The sequence below is a fragment of the Xyrauchen texanus genome, chromosome 4 (genome assembly GCF_025860055.1).
Source record: "Xyrauchen texanus isolate HMW12.3.18 chromosome 4, RBS_HiC_50CHRs, whole genome shotgun sequence".
NCBI classification, from domain to species: domain Eukaryota; kingdom Metazoa; phylum Chordata; class Actinopteri; order Cypriniformes; family Catostomidae; genus Xyrauchen; species Xyrauchen texanus.
In genome coordinates, this window is record NC_068279.1 from 49,131,445 (window position 1) to 49,150,102 (window position 18,658).

Consider the following 18,658-nt stretch of genomic DNA (forward strand, 5'->3'; position numbering starts at 1 on the left):
CCATTTCCAGTGTGACGAATGCAAAACAATCGGTTTATTTCCAAGATGATAACTATACCCCTCATGTTTCATTAAGCATGCATTTGTAATTAAGTCATGTGATAATGTAGCATACGCTTGAAAGGTTTATTGGTGCATGCTGAATCCTGTTTTTGACAAGGCAAACTTTGCTGCTGGCTTGACACAGCCTTGTCTGAACAGTTTAAAAAGTCATTTGGGGACATAGAAGGAAGTCTGGGTATTCTGAACAGGGAAATGACATAGTGTACAAAGTTAACTGGCTACATACTGAAAAAATAATACAAGTAGTTGCCTATGGTATTTTTGCATATACACAACCCAACTCCATTTTAAGCCTAAGAAAACACCTGGTGATGGAGGAATTTCCGTTTCATTTGCCAGTTAATTCTCCTATCCGATGTTCACTGAGACATCTATTTCTCTCTCTCTTTGTCTGAAGGTTACATCACAAAGGATGCAGGGAATGCTACTGCTCATCTTTGCCAAGTACTATCACCTGCCTTTCCTGAGAGCTATTCAAACACAGACCACGCGCACCGGACTCGGTGGTATCTGGGTACAGAATTTGTTTAAACCTTTTCATGTTGTTTTTTGGATGATATATTTTACTTTCCCTTTCTGATAACAGTGTGACGGTAATTTAGAGCAATGTTTTTATTCCACATTTCTATATCAGAATACTTTTTCAGCTGGGAAGTGAATCCTCATGTGCAGATATGCAAAGGTTACAAGAGACTGTTAAAGGGGTTGTGTTAGATATCTCATGGAGTGCATTGCTAAAATATTAATAATGTGCTGAATATAATGAATATAAAACGATAAATTCAACTCTTAATTAAATTAAACTGAATAAAACACTGTCACATTTTAGAAGCAAGTTCGTGACTGGATTACTGAAATCAGGAAAAACATACTCAAATTTTTGTGTTTTTGTTTTCCCTTGGGCTTTAATGAGTTATAAAGTTAACTATTGAACCCAGGAGTCTAGATCACACACATATGAATTTAAAGGGCATTACACACTTTCACATTTAACTTATAAATAGGGTAGTTGATAAGATGCATGAAATACATTTGACATGTCCTGTGATGTGACATTCTAGACCCCATATAAAACCTTTTAACAGCATTTGGCTAATTATTTTATTATTCTTATGCATATTGTTTTACAACCTCATATTATTTGAGAGAGTACATACATCATTTGTCATTTTAGAAAGTATTTAGAATATGTTACTGACTTTGAGTAATCTAACGGAATACGTTACAAATTGCATTTTACAGCATGTATTCTGTAATCTGTAGTGGAATACATTTCAAAATTAACCCTATATATATATATATATATATATATATATATATATATATATATATATATATATATATATATATACAACAGATGTCAATGTATGTAGAAAGGAAGTCCCGCCTTACATGTAAAAGAGCCATTTCCTTTTAGATACAGACATGGCCTGTCAATCAATTAGCTATACAAACTGTGAAAATTTAGTTTTTATGGTAATATGAGGTAAAGATGCACAATTTATGATTACAGTTTAGTCAGATTTTACTGCTGATTTAAAATATATAAAACGTAATTTTGATCGTAATTTTGACCAACCGTTTTTGAGATTTTGGTGTTCCCCCATTCAGGTAGATAGGAGCTGCACTGGCATGACTGGAAATAGCCTCCCGCGAGCATTTCAAAGATGTCTGACAGTGGACTGATTTTCTAGATAGATATTGGGCATATTTACTGGAGTAAACAAGTGTGACAATGTTTATATTTGAATATTTATCACCGAATATATTAAATTAGGAGAAGGCTGTATCTAGATTATTTAGGTTTATTTAGATCATAAAGCAGTTGTTAGGCTACAGAGATTGTATATTTCAACAGTTGATATATTTCTCAGATGTAAACAGTTTTGATCTCTTAGTTGATCTCATAAGTCAGCACACAAGCACATGATTCTCTCTAAATATCTGCAGCCAGCCACCCTGATCACCATGGTTACCGCACACCTGTTCCATATTTTGATTAATTAGTTCCATTTCTGTTCTGCCTCATGCTTTAATGGTATTATGATCACTGACTAAAAGAACCTCCATTCATCCTTAACATAGATTTAACATTATATTTTAATAGATTTTTTGCTTCTGATAAGGCTCTAGTAGTCTTTGTGGCAGGGTGGAGGGCGGGGCCGCGTGGTGATTCTACACACCCGGTCCCTTATCAGGCTAATCAAGCCTCCGAGAGGGATAAAGGCCGACTGCGGAAGATGGTGCGGGAGAGAGAGATAATTTACGGGCATGTCCATCATGTGTGTGTTTGTGTCTTCTCAAACTATTCTCATTAAACTATTATTTATATTGTCAAGCTGGTTCTCGCCTCCTCCTTGCCCATCTAAACCCCTTTACACTGGTGCAGAAATCCAGGAAGGAGGAGGGATGCCTGTAGTGGAGTCCTTGACACGGCCGTCAACCGGGGGGAGTACTGCTGCCATCCACCGGGGGATGGAGTAGCGCGACTGCCCGGATGCGGTGAACAGCCGCCGTCCGTGAGGCGAGTAGGGACTGGACTCCCGACCACCTGGAGCGATGGAGCCACTGCCAGGGGTGGAGGAGAGCCCTGCCATCCCCCAGAAATGTGAATGGGTCGAAAGAAGACCACGAGGGGAGGAGGGAAGTGACTACCAGACCGCCTGAAGCGGTAGGGCCGCTGCCAGGAGCGGAGGAGTGTCCCCACGAGTCGTGCATATTTAAGATGACATCATTGCTCGTGTACTGGAAGCTAATAGTAGAACATATCAGTGGGCATGTACTTTTAGCACTAGGCGTACATCTCGATGCAAGATGAAAGTAATGTACAGGAGCATTCAAGCCATTGGGATGAAGGGAAGAGGACTCTTAAATTTACAGTCATCCAAGACCATTTTAAATTACCCACAACCACACTTACAAATTCTCTGCTAATGATTGCATTATAATAAAAACCTAATGATTTTCATGACGTTCGGTTTCGTTAATGGTTCTTGAATGTGTATTGTTCCGGTGATGTGGACAGAAAACCGGACTCAGACAGTGTTTCCTGTATTACTGTTAAGAGCCACATCAACACTGCTACTGAATCTACAGTGCGAGACAAGACATAAAGCACTACCAGTAGACCGATTCACAAAGAAATGACTATTTTGAGCTGGTTCTTATGAATCTACTGCGTGAGGCATAACAAGCAACAGTGTAATTGTTACGCTTATGGGAAGGACGAGACGAGAGAGTGTGGATCCAAACGCAAATATTTTATTCACAAAGAAATCAAGAGAAGATGGTGAATATGAAATATAAACACTTTGAAAAGAAAGGAAATGAAACGTCACAGCAGTAGGCTGGAGAAATAACAACTTTTTATCTCATAACCATACAAACAAGAACCAACCAGAGGAAGGAGAACAAGAGGACTATATATACACACATGAGAACAAAAGACATAACAAGGAACAGCTGGGAACCATGATTAGAGGGAATTGGGAACAGGTGTGTGATGTGGATATCTGGAATGTGAAATGTAGTTCATGAACAAGGGGAAAACTCAACAGTCACTGAAACTGAACTGAAGGTGAAGGGAAAACACAAGGCAGTTCATGAGAGAACCCCCTCCAAAGAGGAGACTCCTGGTACCCAATGATGGATGGGGAGGAGGACAGGGCCAAGCAGACGAGAAAGGATCCGGAGGATGATTAAGAGGCCAAGGAGTAGTTGGCGGATGATCATTAGGCCAGGGAGGAGCCTGCGGACCAACAAGGGGCCAGGGAGGAGCATGCAGATGATAGGGAAGCCAGGGAGGAGCCTGTGGACGATCAGGAGGCCAGGGAGGTGACCAAAGGGCCAGGAGGCCTGAGAGGCGGCCACAGGGCAGGGACTGATTCAGGAGGCCTGGGAGGTGGCCACAGGGCCAGATCATGGTCAGGAGGCCTGGGAGGAAGCCACAAGGTAGGGACAGGGTCAGGGGCGGAGCTATAGTTGGTTTGGGGAGTTGAGTCTCAGGAGGCAGAGCTGAAGGTGGAACGGGCAGAGCCACAGGAGGAGCCATCTGGTGGGATTGCCCAGTACTCCCCTACGAGGACTGTAGGATGATGTCATCCCTGTCGTCCAAAGCCTACAGCGCCACCAGACAGGCCACTTACACTCTGCATGCTATGGCCCAGGCCAAGGCACTTAAAGAACTGCACTTGGGTAGTCCTGATCCTGATGTTCTGCAGGAACTGCGCTCAGCAACTGACCTCGCCCTCCGGGCCACGAAGGTCGCAACGAGGGCACTCGGACAGGCGATGGCAACCCTCGTGGTTCAGGAAAGACATCTGTGGTTAGACCTGGTTGGGATGTGGTATACTGACAAAGCTCGCTTTCTCAACACCCTCGTCTCCAAGCTCAGCCTATTCGGTGATACCACTGAGGACTTCACCCAATATGATTCAGCGGTGAAAAAAAAACTAAAAATAGAGACCATTCAACACATCGCGCCTCCTCGTCGCTCAAGAGCACACACTCTGTAGTTCTCATGGCACCCCGGCATCAAACTCGTAGAGTCAAAGTGGCACTACGGACGTAGGCCTTTCACCTCCACATCCACAACTGTACCACATAAACACCCCAGGCCGGCCGGTTCTGATGAGTCCAGAGGATGCCTCACTAGGACCACCTCCTCAGTCACTAACCCGACCCCTGCTAGGTACGCGGAGCAAGGTAAGTACTTTGAGTCTTTTCTCAGCACACATGCCTTGGGACTCAACTTTGCCTCCTGACGCAACACTACCTGCTCCCGACCGCTGTGAAGCCCCACAAGGTACGTCAAACATGATTGTCCCCTTAGTGCCCCCCGCTTGGAGCTTGAACGCAGCGCTTACGCATTCCAACCCGTCGCTCTGGCTGTCAGGATGAGTCGTGAGATGGGCATGGCACCACTGCACATATCATGTAATCTTCACCCCACTCTTCCAACAGTTATTCAACCCCTGGACAGACCTCTGTTTTCTGCAGACAGGAGTCCCCCTACAGCAGGTGTCCAGATGCATCATGGTCACCACAGATGCCTCCAAACAGGGTTGGGGTGCCGTTTGCAATGAGCACACAGCCACTTGTTCCTAGACAGGCCCAGGGTTACGTTGGCACATCAACTGCCTAGAGTTGCTGGCTGTATTTCTTGCCCTGCAGAGGTTTCTCACGCTGATCCTTGGCAAGCACGTCTTGATCCGTTCAAACAGCACCGCAACGGTAGCGTACATAAATCGCCAAGCCGGCGCGCGCTCTCATAATATGTCACAACTCGCCCGCCATCTCCTACTTATGAGTCAGCACCAACTGAGGTCGCTGCATGCCACTCATATCCTGGACAGCCACAACGCGGCAGCGGATGTATAAAAGAGGTAACTTAATTTACAACCATATCAAACCCGATAAGTTTCAAGGGGAGATTTTTTTTAATGATCCATTTTCTCTACCTGGAAAACATGCTGGGAGCATGACAAGCTTTTAACTGTGTTCAGAATAATTTTAATTGGGGGGCCTGGGTAGCTCAGCAAGTAAAGACGCTGACTACCACACCTGGAGTCACAAGCTCAAATCCAGGGCATACTGAGTGACTCCAGCCAGGCTTCCTAAGCAACCAATTGGCCCTGTTGCTAGGGTGGGTAGAGTCACGTTGGGTTAACCTCCTTGTGGTCGCTATAATGTGGTTCTCACTCTAGCTAATTTTATTAGTTAAACAACACCAACAGGTCATTTACCTTTAATTTTATTAAATCTTTTTACAGCACAGTAAAGTTTTGTGTATGTGCTGCTATCTTCTATCAAGTGTCTCTTAGACTAACGTGTTCCAAAATGGATTATCAATTGTATCAAAATGCTTCCAGGGTCGGCTGTGGCTCATTTGGTAGAGCGGGTCGGCCACTAATCACAGGGTTGGTTCGAATCCCGGCCCACACGCCGAAGTGTCCTTGGGCAAGACACTGAACCCCAAGTTGCTCCCAATGGCAGGCTAGCACCTTGCATGGCAGCTCTGCCGCCATTAGTGTATGATGTGTGTGAATGGGTGAATGAGTCACAGTATAAAGCGATTTGAATACCGTTAAACCTTAAAAAGGTGCTATATAAGTGCAGACCATTTACATGCCACTCTCAGTCATGTGCCAGAGGCATCAAAACATAAGATTCCAAACCACAAAATATTTATACCACTGCTGCAGAATAGGAAAATAGTGCATGTTTCATAGTGTTCAATTCCCATATTCTGTGATCTTACTTTTAAATTACGCTGTAATTTAAATTGTCTATCAACCTCTCTGAAAAATAATCAAATATAATGTAAAATAATTTTAAAATGTGAACGAAATATAAAACTTAAAAAAAAAAAACTATTAGAGAACATTCTGTTTAAGTTATTTTTAGGTTATCCCACAAAAACACCCACCGTGCAACGTTGTGGGAACGTTAGTTTATGGTTATAAAATAAAGAACCCAAAGAGAACGTTCTTAGAACGTTAGGAATTGGTTCCCACAAAAAAATAACCAAACGGGAACCATACGCTAACGTTAGGGGAACATTGTGTGTTTGCTGGGGTGTCGTGTACTTTAGGCTCATGAGAGTTACTTACTCGTCATTCATATGACAACATGTAGGCCTACTTAAATACAATTTTAGTTATCATAAGTGAATAATCTGAAAAATAATTCTAAATCTGGTAATTAAATATTTCATAATAAAACAATACAGTTCTTTAAAAAATGCATTTCACTTTTAACATGCATGCAGTATTGTTTCATTTAATCATATGTCTGTAAAATCCACTTGTAAAATGCGAACAAACAAATAAATAAACAAAATATGGCAAGAAATCTGATTGGCTGGTAAATTTATTCATCTACCGGCCACCTTGGCTGGTGGGCAATATAGTTAATTTCGGACCCTGAGTCAGAGACTTCAATGTGAACTCAAATTCTGCTGACTTCTCAATTCTTCCAAATTGTCTGAGCTATGCTATCCATAAAATAGCTCTATAATCTTAATAGATGCCAACATTTGTCTCATTTGTGTATATTATTATTACTCCCAAGTAGTCTTGAAGCGACTCCTAAGCATGACAGCATGTTCCTTGTCTCATTTGTTCTATTGCAGGGTAATAAAGGAGGTGTAAGTGCAAGTATGACTGTCTTTGGCCATTCAATCTGTTTCTTAAACTGTCATCTGCCCGCACACATGGAGAACTCAGAGCAGCGCATGGAAGATTTTGAAAGCATTCTGCAACAGCAACAGTTCGAAGGTCAAGCTGCTATGGGTGTACTGGATCACGAGTGAGGCTCAAACACACACCAAAGCAATTTTGAGCTATATATATATATATATGTGTGTGATGAAATCAGACAAAATTTTTTCAACCTTTATTATATCAAGATATAGTAATGAAGATGCTGGTGAATGTGACCAACAGGAGGTGAAAGTAATAAGTGTTCCTGTAGGATAGAGGTTCTCAACTGGCTTTTAAATGTAATTTTGGACAGCAAGTGGACCCAACACAGTTTTATTTTCTCCAGATAACTTGTGTAACCATGCACTCTATATAAAGTATATGATGCGATACAGTAGGCCCTATCCTCTGTAAGTCTGTAACTTTATTTGGGACTACTGTATGACCTTTGATATTCAAAAACGAATAATCAAACCTCAAATATTCAATCCATGTACAAATATTTGCAGTGTGGTTTTCTGGTTTGGAGATCTGAACTTCCGAATTGAGGACCTGGATATGCAGGTTGTGAAAGGAGCTATTGACAATAACAAACTCTCCATATTATGGGAAAAAGACCAGGTGAGACTTATATGTAGTTATTACGAAAAACAATTTCTAGTGCTGCCTGTATTGATCTCTGACCTATGTGTAAATATTGTGTAAATATTTAATCCTGAAGGAGGTATTCTGGCACTGTTCATTAGGTCATGACATTGAACATGGCAATGACAAAGCATACTCACTATAAAAATATATTTTGTGTTTTATAGAATGCTCTGTTTCCCCTGTGTTGATACTAAATACCTCTTTCTCTCCCTTGCAGCTTAACATGGCTAAAGACAGTGAGACTGTGCTTGAGGGCTTCCACGAGGGGCCACTTAAATTCCCTCCTACATATAAGTTTGATGTGGGTACAGACACATATGACACCAGGTAATGGGAACGGTTTAAGGGCTTTGGTTTGTCTTTTCTTTATTTAATATCATGCAAATTCATACATATATATATACACTCACCTAAAGGATTATTAGGAACACCATACTAATACTGTGTTTGACCCCCTTTCGCCTTCAGAACTGCCTTAATTCTACGTGGCATTGATTCAACAAGGTGCTGAAAGCATTCTTTAGAAATGTTGGCCCATATTGATAGGATAGCATCTTGCAGTTGATGGAGATTTGTGGGATGCACATCCAGGGCACGAAGCTCCCGTTCCACCACATCCCAAAGATGCTCTATTGGGTTGAGATCTGGTGACTGTGGGGGCCATTTTAGTACAGTGAACTCATTGTCATGTTCAAGAAACCAATTTGAAATGATTCGAGCTTTGTGACATGGTGCATTATCCTGCTGGAAGTAGCCATCAGAGGATGGGTACATGGTGGCCATAAAGGGATGGACATGGTCAGAAACAATGCTCAGGTAGGCCGTGGCATTTAAACGATGCCCAATTGGCACTAAGGGGCCTAAAGTGTGCCAAGAAAACATCCCCCACACCATTACACCACCACCACCAGCCTGCACAGTGGTAACAAGGCATGATGGATCCATGTTCTCATTCTGTTTACGCCAAATTCTGACTCTACCATCTGAATGTCTCAACAGAAATCGAGACTCATCAGACCAGGCAACATTTTTCCAATCTTCAACTGTCCAATTTTGGTGAGCTCTTGCAAATTGTAGCCTATTTTTCCTATTTGTAGTGGAGATGAGTGGTACCCGGTGGGGTCTTCTGCTGTTGTAGCCCATCCGCCTCAAAATTGCTTAAATCACCTTTCTTTCCCATTCTGACATTCATTTTGGAGTTCAGGAGATTGTCTTGACCAGGACCACACCCCTAAATGCATTGAAGCAACTGCCATGTGATTGGTTGATTAGATAATTGCATTAATGAGAAATTGAACAGGTGTTCCTAATAATCCTTTAGGTGAGTGTATATATATATGAATGGGGAATGTGTTGTGATGATGCTTGAGTTTACTTCCTTTATATGGACACAGATTGTTACACGTAAGCAATACAATTATGTTGCATTGTTGCATTAGTTCATCTTCATCGTTTTTAGTGGAAAAAAGCGTAAACCAGCATGGACTGATCGAATTCTTTGGCGGCTGAGGCCTATGGCTCAGGTCAGCAACAGCACATCTAAGCGCAGCTCATTATCGGGCTTAACCAGCGGAACCTGTGTGTCACAACACTTTTACCGCAGTCAAATGGAGTACACCATCAGTGACCACAAGCCCGTCTCCTCTATGTTCACTCTGCAGGTCAGCACAGCAACAAAATCTTCTTTGATTGTAATCAGTAAATTCTCATTTGTTGAAAGGGAACTGTTTATTATTGAACATTTGTGTTTGACTTTCTTTCTTCTGCAGAACACAAATTAAGATTTTTAGAGGAATATTTCCACACTGCAAATGAATGGGGCCAGAAATTTGAAGGTGCATTGAAGGCAGTGTAAACGTAATCCATAAGACCCCAGTGGATAAATAAATGTCTTCGGAAGTGATATAATAGGTGTGGATGAGAAAGTGATCAATATTTAAGTCCTTTTTACTATAAATTCTCTGTTCTTCATCTCCACGTTGTGCATTTAAAATCGTTTAGTTACGCTTACATAACTGCAAAGCATATGAAATATATAGTGCCATGAGGACTGATCCTTGTAATTTTAGCTAACTTAATCTTGCCTGCACAGTAACTGTCATAAACAATGTTATTCTGTACATATTCAGCGAGGTAAACTACAATAACACATTAAATGAATGCTAGACAATGTTCAAGATCATGCAAAAAGCTCCATTCATTAGTGTAACGTAACTTGGTTATACAGAAAATATATCCATTCTATTATTATAAAACAATAGCGCATCGATATATCGAAATGTCAGTTGTGATGGATTCACATTAATACTGAACTGTGTCAACATATTTATAATGTAGTCTATTTTATAAACAGCTACTGTCACCTCCACCAAATTTAGCTAACAGCTATTGATAAAGCTGGCTAGCTAGCTAGCGCTGACATAAGCTATCGTATAAATGCAGTCATGCATTTGATTACTTCAAACTACAGTCTCGCATAGTCAGACCTATATCCACACTTTGTTTTAGCCCTGTTCCAGCATTCTCAAAGTTTGTAGTAAAACAATCATAACTGTGTAATTTAATTATGCTACCTCATCTGTCAGCATGATGCCGATGAATCATGTTGTCTCTTTGTACGTTATTGTTTTGGCCGATGCTCGCGTCCCTATGGAGTGTGTGCCGAGCACGAGCAACAGGTTGCTGGATGCAGTTCACTTAACAGCCACAGGTGTCACTAATAACAAGGGTTTCTGAATCTTAAATACTGCACCTTTAAAGTAATGTATAAAATACTAAAGGATATTCCTGTTTCTATACAAGTTAAGCTCAATCGACAGCATTTGTGGCATGATATTAATTACCAAAAAAAGTATTTTGACTCGTCCCTCCTTTTCTTTAAAAAAGCAACAAAGGTTACGGTGAGGCACTTACAATGGAAGTGAATGAACCCTCCAAAAATTGGCCACCCCTAAACAGGAGTTCTGGCAAACTTGCCACAGATTTGCTGTAAATTTCCCACTCATTAGTTTAAAATGCAAATGAGCCTGTGTTTTGCCAGAAGCTCGCAGCTCTTCACCGGTAGTGGTGAACCTCCAGCAAACCTTTGGCAACAGTGGACAATTTGCAGCAAATCTTATTTGCATGTGAAAATGATATGTGGCAAATTTGCGGCTAATCCATGAGCATTTCGCCATCTGACACTGAGTGATTTGCGGACATCTTTTCCCCTGCTTTTTACCCAGACAAGGGCTGTTACAGAGACAGATGTAAAGAGGGGTGTTGTTTCACAATGTCTTGGCTGTACACACTTATTGAATTTTAATGATGAGTATTTACAGTGTGGTTATGTTTAACATGTGATTGTTCTTGCAGTTCCCTTATAAGGTCGACATGCCTTTGGTAACAATTTTTGTGGAGGATGAATGGACAGAGATATCTGATGCAGTAGCCAAATTTAAGATCGCTCCCAACTTTTATCGAAGCTCTTGGGACTGGATTGGGATTTACAAGGTTATTTCAATATTAATGAATTCCTAATTTTTGTTCAATCTAACTTAAAAAGCCAATTATGAGTGTCTTGCTATACAATTGAATGAGCCGCATTTACAAAACTGTAATTCCTTAGGTTGGGTTTAAACATCATAAGGACTATGTGGCGTACACTTGGGCCAAACAGGAGGAGTCTGATTTCCTAAGACAGGAGCACGAAGTAAGGAGAAATCCAAAATAATGTAAATTATGCTGTATGAAACAATTAATCATTTACTTCCACCACTTGTGCTTGCTAAACCACTCAGCTTCTTATTTTGATTAGTTGTTTTTGACTTGATATCTCCAGGTGACTTTTGCAGAGGAGGAGTTGCCAAAGGATTCTGGAGACTTCATTCTGGGTTACTACAGCAACAATATGAGCTCCATTGTGGGCGTCACCGAGCCATTCCAGGTAAAAGTTTTAAGGTTTTAGAGGAACTTTCCAGGTTCAATACAAGTTAAGCTTAATCGACAGCATTTGTGGCATAATATTGATTACCACAAAAATTAATTTTGACTTGCCCCTCCTTTTCTTTAAATAAAAGCTAAAATCGAGGGTATTGTGTGGCCAGTGATGGTTTTTGGAGGGTTTCAAGGCTTTTTTTAAAGAAAAGGAGCGAAGAGTCTAAATACATTTTTGCGATAATCAACATTATGCCACAAATGCTGTAGATTGAGCTTAACTTGTTTTGAACATGGAATATTCCTTTAATTCTATCCTGTGCTCATTTCCAGTGTTGGGGAAGCTAAAACAGTAATGCCGTGTTTTGCAATGCTGCATTGACACTTATTGGAAAAGTAGCTTGTTACTGGTCACGCTACAACCTTTCTCACTAAGAATCATAAAGCTGTTCTTAGGTATTTGAAATTGTATGAACTGAGAACTAAATCAGGAAGTTTATAATGATTTCCAGTTATCATGCTTTTCCTCCTTTAATATTGCCTAAGATTCAACTGCCAGCATCCACTGCAGCAGATCTAAGTCCGTCGGACAGCTCTGACTTCACGTCTGAAGATGAGGTAAAGCAGGCTGTCTCTGGCACTTCCAGCCCTGAGGTTGAGGAGCGACAGAGCAGCAACTGGAGCGCCAAACCTGCCAAAGGGCAACCAACTAATCCAAAGGAACCATATTCCAAAGATCCAATGCCACATTCCAGCTCTAGCAAGCAGAGCGGTGGTACCCTCAAAATGACCAAGACCTCTGATGACCCTGTGGTTTCTGATGACAGTTCTAACTCAGGAAATGATGCAACCAAACCAGAGGAGCCATAGCTAAGCACACCATCTTCTCTGGAGGATTATATATGCTCAAGGATAGGGTTGCAGGTTTCTGCTGGGTATATAATGTCGTTGTACATTTACTGTCCTGTAATGTCGTTTGGCGATGTTGATTTGTATGTTGCAGGGCAGCAGTAAGTGTTTAATTTGTGGCTCCCTTCAGCAAAATACAAGAGCGAGCAGGCTAAATTCTTGTCTGTAACTGTTTTTCGTTCTATGTGACATTCTGGCATTTGCATATTCTTCTCTCTCTTTCTCTCAAGCTGCACAAAACAAAATCTGAAACAAAGAAATGATTCTAAATATTCTTGCACAATATTAATGCTTTAAATTGCTTCATGTAGAAGTTATTCCCAGAATCGACCAGGGTTTAGTGCACAATAGAAAACACTTGTGGTTCTTGTTGGGATTTATTGGAGCAGATCCTCTGCAGTATATCATCGGTTTTCTGTAGCTCTGTTCCAAATACTAGTGAGTTGCCCAGCTAGACAGCATTTTAAGGCATCATAAGCACACTTCTGATGTAAAGACTGTTCTGAACAGCATGCAGCCAAGTTATGTTGCCTTATAAGATACATTGGCCAAATTCTAAGGCAGGAGTGCATGTATCATAATAAGTGATGAGCTCAGTAAAACAATACATCCAAGATGGCAGATAAAGCAAGAGAAATGCAGATTATACTTTTATTTTACTCAGCACTGTGAAATATTGATAAAAAACGGCTCTAAAATTGTTTCATGCAATATTTGTGTGTGCTAAATATTGATGGCTTTACCTTAGCAACATGCTAACATTAGACTCATCTGATTAGACTCATCTGGAATCATCTGTGAGCATTAAAGCCGGATTACACAACGCATTTAAAACCAATTTTAGCCCTGATTTTCAGTTGGGCCGATTTGGTGTTAGTTTTTGGCCAATTGTAGTTGACAAATTTGATTGAATAGCCTATCGTATAGTATATGATGGGTACAGACTCTGATATCTTATCCTCAGACTGTGATTGCATCTAGTCAGAGGACATCAAACATGTTTGATATTTTTGAGCGACTATCCATGACTAGAGATGAAATCTTGTTGCGTGTGACACTCCAATCTGGAGTCGTATGGTAAGCAGCCAATGGAAATTGAGTGTGCACGGCCATGAAGCTCAGGAAATGGTGATGGTGAACAAGCACTCTAGTGGAGTTTCAATTTTAACACCACTCACCTTGTGTTGCAGTCTTTAGAGGCCATACCTGGTGGTGTCTTCCCACCCAAAACCATCCAAGAAAATGGGCCAAGCACACCCACATTTTCCACAACCCAGAACAGCAGCAACATCAACAGTAGCCAGTTCCAAGATCCATGTCTATTTACATCTGTTATGTGTCTCCTAGAATGGGAGGGTTTTTGTTTCTACATGACTTTGTGATAGGATCGATTTCAAAGTCGGGTAGTGTTATTGTTGTTTGGGAATGTGTTCAGATTTTAAAAGTCGTGTTGTGTAATCCAGACCTTTAGTCGAGTCTCTTGAACAGAGTGTGGCGTGAATAAGTGAACATCAATGGTGCTGCTGCCAATATACACCAATCCATTTCAGTCCCTAGTGATGTTCCATTTCTGTTATTTTGCTGCTATAGAAGGTAGATAGCAGTACAGAATGAGGCAGCTCGCTAGGGTTTGGAACAGAGCCCAGGACTTCTTGATGTCTGGCCACATAAGACATTGGGAATTCCCTGCTAAAGGTGACCTTCTTTGGGCATCACCTTGTTGGGACTGGGAGGGTAAATTTAAATACAAGATGCTCTGAAAACGCATGTTCACACTCCTCAGGTCCTTGAAAGGTAAACACACATAAAGGGATGAACATTCTTTGACTCTTTTCTAACACCACACTTTGGCGACACTACAGTTTGTATATTATTCATGTTTATCTTAAATAGTTGCTTCTGGTAAAAGATTACAAGACGATGCCTACCTAGACAGAATATTAGGCATCATAAGTAGGACAATGATGAAGTCTATTCTTCTCAAAATTGTGACTGTTCTGCCGTTGTTTTCCTGTGGTTAATGTTCTCGAAAAGAATTTGAAAGTAACATCCTGCACCATGACCTGCCAAATTTAAAGTCAACATGAAATGCAGTTTGCAACTCATTTTACTTCCACAATGTGATATATTTCCGAATGAAATGGGAGGGGTTGAAAAATAAGAGGGTTTGGTGATGTTAGTCGTAAAAGTCGTAATGGAAGCACAAAATCAACATTTCAAGCTGAATTATACGTTCTTTTAGAGGATTACCTGGATTAAAGGAGCTTCAGATATTCTTGCTTCTCTTAAGTGTCCCTGCATCTTGATATCAGACACAATGAAGAAGATCTGTGAAGTTCACATGCTTGTATATATATCCACTTTAAAAAAAATATGATCTGACAGTTATTTCCTTTTAAAGCCGCTCGTAAACGGCACAGTTTAAACTCTTGTTTTAGCACAGGGTTGATTGACAGATAAGGGGTGGGGCTTCGCTGCTGCCAGGGACACATCAGGACGAACTAGCGTTTACACCTCAAATGTGATGTGGTTACATGCATTTTAATACCACATTTATATGTGATTTTTGTGATCCGATCACAAAATGTTTTAGACCTTGTTTAAACCTACATTTAGTGCTGACCATGTGATCCGATCACCAAAAATGCATCTTAAAATCAAGTGTAAACAGGGTCCTAGATGCACAGAATTATTTCACCAGCTGGGAAATTGGGAATATTATATTCAATTAAGCTGTGAAGGATTTATTTTTGTGTTCCTAATTTGTAAATCGTTTTGGATTAAAGCATCTGCTAAATGTAAAGGTAAATGACTTGCGCAGCTTCATTCATTATAATGGGAGCGATCTATAGTCTCTTTTAGAGCTCTACCTCTCAAACTTAGTTAGTCGGCATACATTTTGTTCACCTACCAGAGATAAGATGTTTGATACAGTACAGCAGGTATCCAGCTGTCTCACTTCACTGCGGCGGTTCATACGTCCATTTGCGGTTGTTTTATCGAAGACCTAAACACTTTAATTTCTGTTAGTTCCAGGCATCCAGGGAGCATCCAGCCACCGAACAACATGGTCCACATTTTGATAATAACATTTTATGGCAATCTTGTTAACGTTAGTAACGATAATTTTGTTAAAGTCACTTTGAATGAAGCACATCCTGCTTTTGTTTTGAATGTTCAAGGAACTAAGACGTCACTTCCGTAAACTGACGAATAGTCCTTGAAATGGTCTATAATCAGATGGCTGATCATCTGTTTTTTTCTCCCACTTGTAGCTGCTGCATTGATTCACAGTGTATTTGCATTAAGTCAAACTCTGCTCAACTGTGTCGCATTGGCAACAGTTGCTGACACTGCTGACAAATGAATTACTTACGATCGCTTTGTCAGTACAAATTATTGTCAGAGTGAACACCCCTTAAAGGTGGGTCATCCAAAAAGTAAAATATATTTATCCCCCCTTCATTTTGTTCCAAACCCATAGGACTTTCTTTCCTCTGGAGAACACAAAAGGAGATGTTAGACACAATATCCAATGCAATCTTTTCCATAGGCGAAAGTGAATGGGTGCTGTCAAACTTTGAAGAAGGACAAAAAAGTACCATAACAGTGGTACACAAGACTCATAGGCCATTCAAAATCATTTTATTTTTGGGTGAAGTGTCCTTTTAAAACGTGGAAAGTGCATTGAAGGCCCAGGTATACTTCTGCGTGTTCCGGATCAGCTAGCCCCTGGCATTTGTGAGTATACTCTTCTGACCTCGAGCGAATACGAATGCATTTGACAAAAAGACTGTTCTGAACAACAACTTCTTTGTGATACTCTTTTAGTAGAGTCAATAGCCAGCGCATGCACCAATTCGGATTTTGATGACATTTACATTACGCATACTGTGCATGGAGCGATCCACAACACGGATGTGCAAAGTATACTTTGGCCTTAAGAAAGTAAATTGGTCAGTTTTGATTTCATGTTGACTTTAAAGAATGACTGCATGGTTTATATCTGAGCTTTCATCTAAATTATGTAAAGTATTGTATCATTAATGTACATGTGGTAGGAATCCTAGAATATTGTTCGATGTCTAGGGCTTACTAGGATTTATCTTCCATGGTAAATTCTTCCTCGTCTCCTCTCCATCTCTTCCCCTATCTTTCTGAATTTCCACCTTCTCTTACCATATCCTCTCTCGTTTCTCCTCTCCTTGTCTTTGTGTCTCCAACTCAGACCCCTCAGGAGTCACAGTGTCTGGTTGTCACATTGTGTACCGGCTCTGTTAAGGGCTCAGATGTCGTCAGTAATATATTGGATTGGTAGCTTGTGACCCATTTAGGAAATTTTGTACCAATACTACTTAGCCTTAGGAAACGTGGTGTGCTGTCACTGTTTACATGGTTTGGTGAGTGAGAGTATAAGCCTGTCAGCGTATCTATGTTTTTGCATGAACGTGTCATGGATAATCTCAGTGTTGTATTATCAGCCACCTTTTAATATTGTAGAGATTTCGAAAAGTATCATTACTTGGAAATTGAATAGAACATTTGGGTATTGGAAGTTTTGAGATATGAAAATAGTTGTTATTTTACATTATATACACGTTTTTAGAAACAAATCTTTGTAGATTGCTGTTGGAATCTTTGGAGATCAAAGCAATGAGGCATTCTGGACCAAGTCATTTTTTTTCATTTGAGAAATACTTCTGTTAAAAGTCTTGATTGCTGCACATGTTCTTAACGAAATGTATCTATTTATGTATGTACTGACATAATATCTCTGTTGTTATTAGAGAGGGAAATTTCAATTAGAGTTTTTGCTAGTTCGCATCACTAGAATAATGGGCAAAAAAAACTAAAAGTGACACTTCACTTCAGTTTGTCAGTACTTATTATATTTTAATACGCAACGCTTCAACATTTGAAATAAAATCAGATGCGGTGTTGAAAATGTATATTTTCCTTGAAGGCCAAATAAATGTTTCGCAAGTAACAGTGTTTAATAATTGATTATGTCAATATGAAGGGAAAAATGTATTTTTCGTATTTAGTTGATTTTGAAATGCTTTTGTGCTCGCAAGACATAATTTAAGGAGTTATAGGAGGAAATGCACTCAATGATTATTAATAGATGCGATCTGGGTTAGATATGTAGAACAGATGACAATCAGTGCCAAAACAGAAGAAAGATATTGTGCTTATTTTAGATTATATTTATTTTCGTATTCATGATATTAAAATAATGTAAAGATTCTGCTGGTCAGTGTGTTTGAATCATTATAAAGAATGAATATGAATTTATATTTGTATTTTAAATCATTTGGAAGATTTCCCTTTTCAGTTTTTCATTCTTTAATGTTTAATTTGTATTCTTCATGAAAATGTTTTTGTTGCTTTAATCGTTTTATTGTTTTGTGGATATTCACATTCATTATGATTAAATACATTTTGGACCTTGTATTGAGCAGAATGTATTGACTTGGTAGGCTTGTGAACCATTGTTCTAGGTTGTTGTTGTATAATGGTGTCTTGCCTTAGACCACTGTTAAACTTTGGTGTCCAAATGAAAATAAATACTTTTGGAAGTGGAATATTTGTATGATTATTTCATTTCATCATGAAGGTCTGTAGGTCCTCACAATGCAAGTGAATGGTGACCAGAACTTTGTTGCTACAAAAATCACATAAAGGAAACATAAATGTAATCCATAAAACAACAGTGGTTAAATCCATATATTCAGAAGTGATATAATAGTTGTGGGTGAGAAACTGAACAATATTTAAGCATTTTTTTACTAAATTTCAGATGTGAAAGTGAAGATTTAGAGTGAAAAACGGACATACATTTTGATATGACACCTCTTATATCGCTTCTGAAGATATGGATTTAAACACTAAAGTCATATGGATTACTTTTATGTTTCCAT

At 39.9% G+C, this 18,658-nt stretch overlaps 1 protein-coding gene across 1 annotated transcript in view; it reads left to right on the forward strand.

The window, feature by feature from the left end:
• inpp5jb (inositol polyphosphate-5-phosphatase Jb) overlaps positions 1-12,698 on the forward strand; it is a 38,363-nt gene extending 25,665 nt beyond the window's left edge. The window contains exons 5-13 of the mRNA XM_052125547.1: positions 461-577; positions 7,196-7,371; positions 7,775-7,886; positions 8,131-8,240; positions 9,373-9,574; positions 11,268-11,405; positions 11,521-11,604; positions 11,734-11,838; positions 12,375-12,698. Coding sequence (XP_051981507.1) covers positions 461-577; positions 7,196-7,371; positions 7,775-7,886; positions 8,131-8,240; positions 9,373-9,574; positions 11,268-11,405; positions 11,521-11,604; positions 11,734-11,838; positions 12,375-12,698 — 1,368 coding nt within the window. The remainder of the gene's footprint in view (positions 1-460; positions 578-7,195; positions 7,372-7,774; positions 7,887-8,130; positions 8,241-9,372; positions 9,575-11,267; positions 11,406-11,520; positions 11,605-11,733; positions 11,839-12,374) is intronic.
• Positions 12,699-18,658: the final 5,960 nt, after the last annotated feature.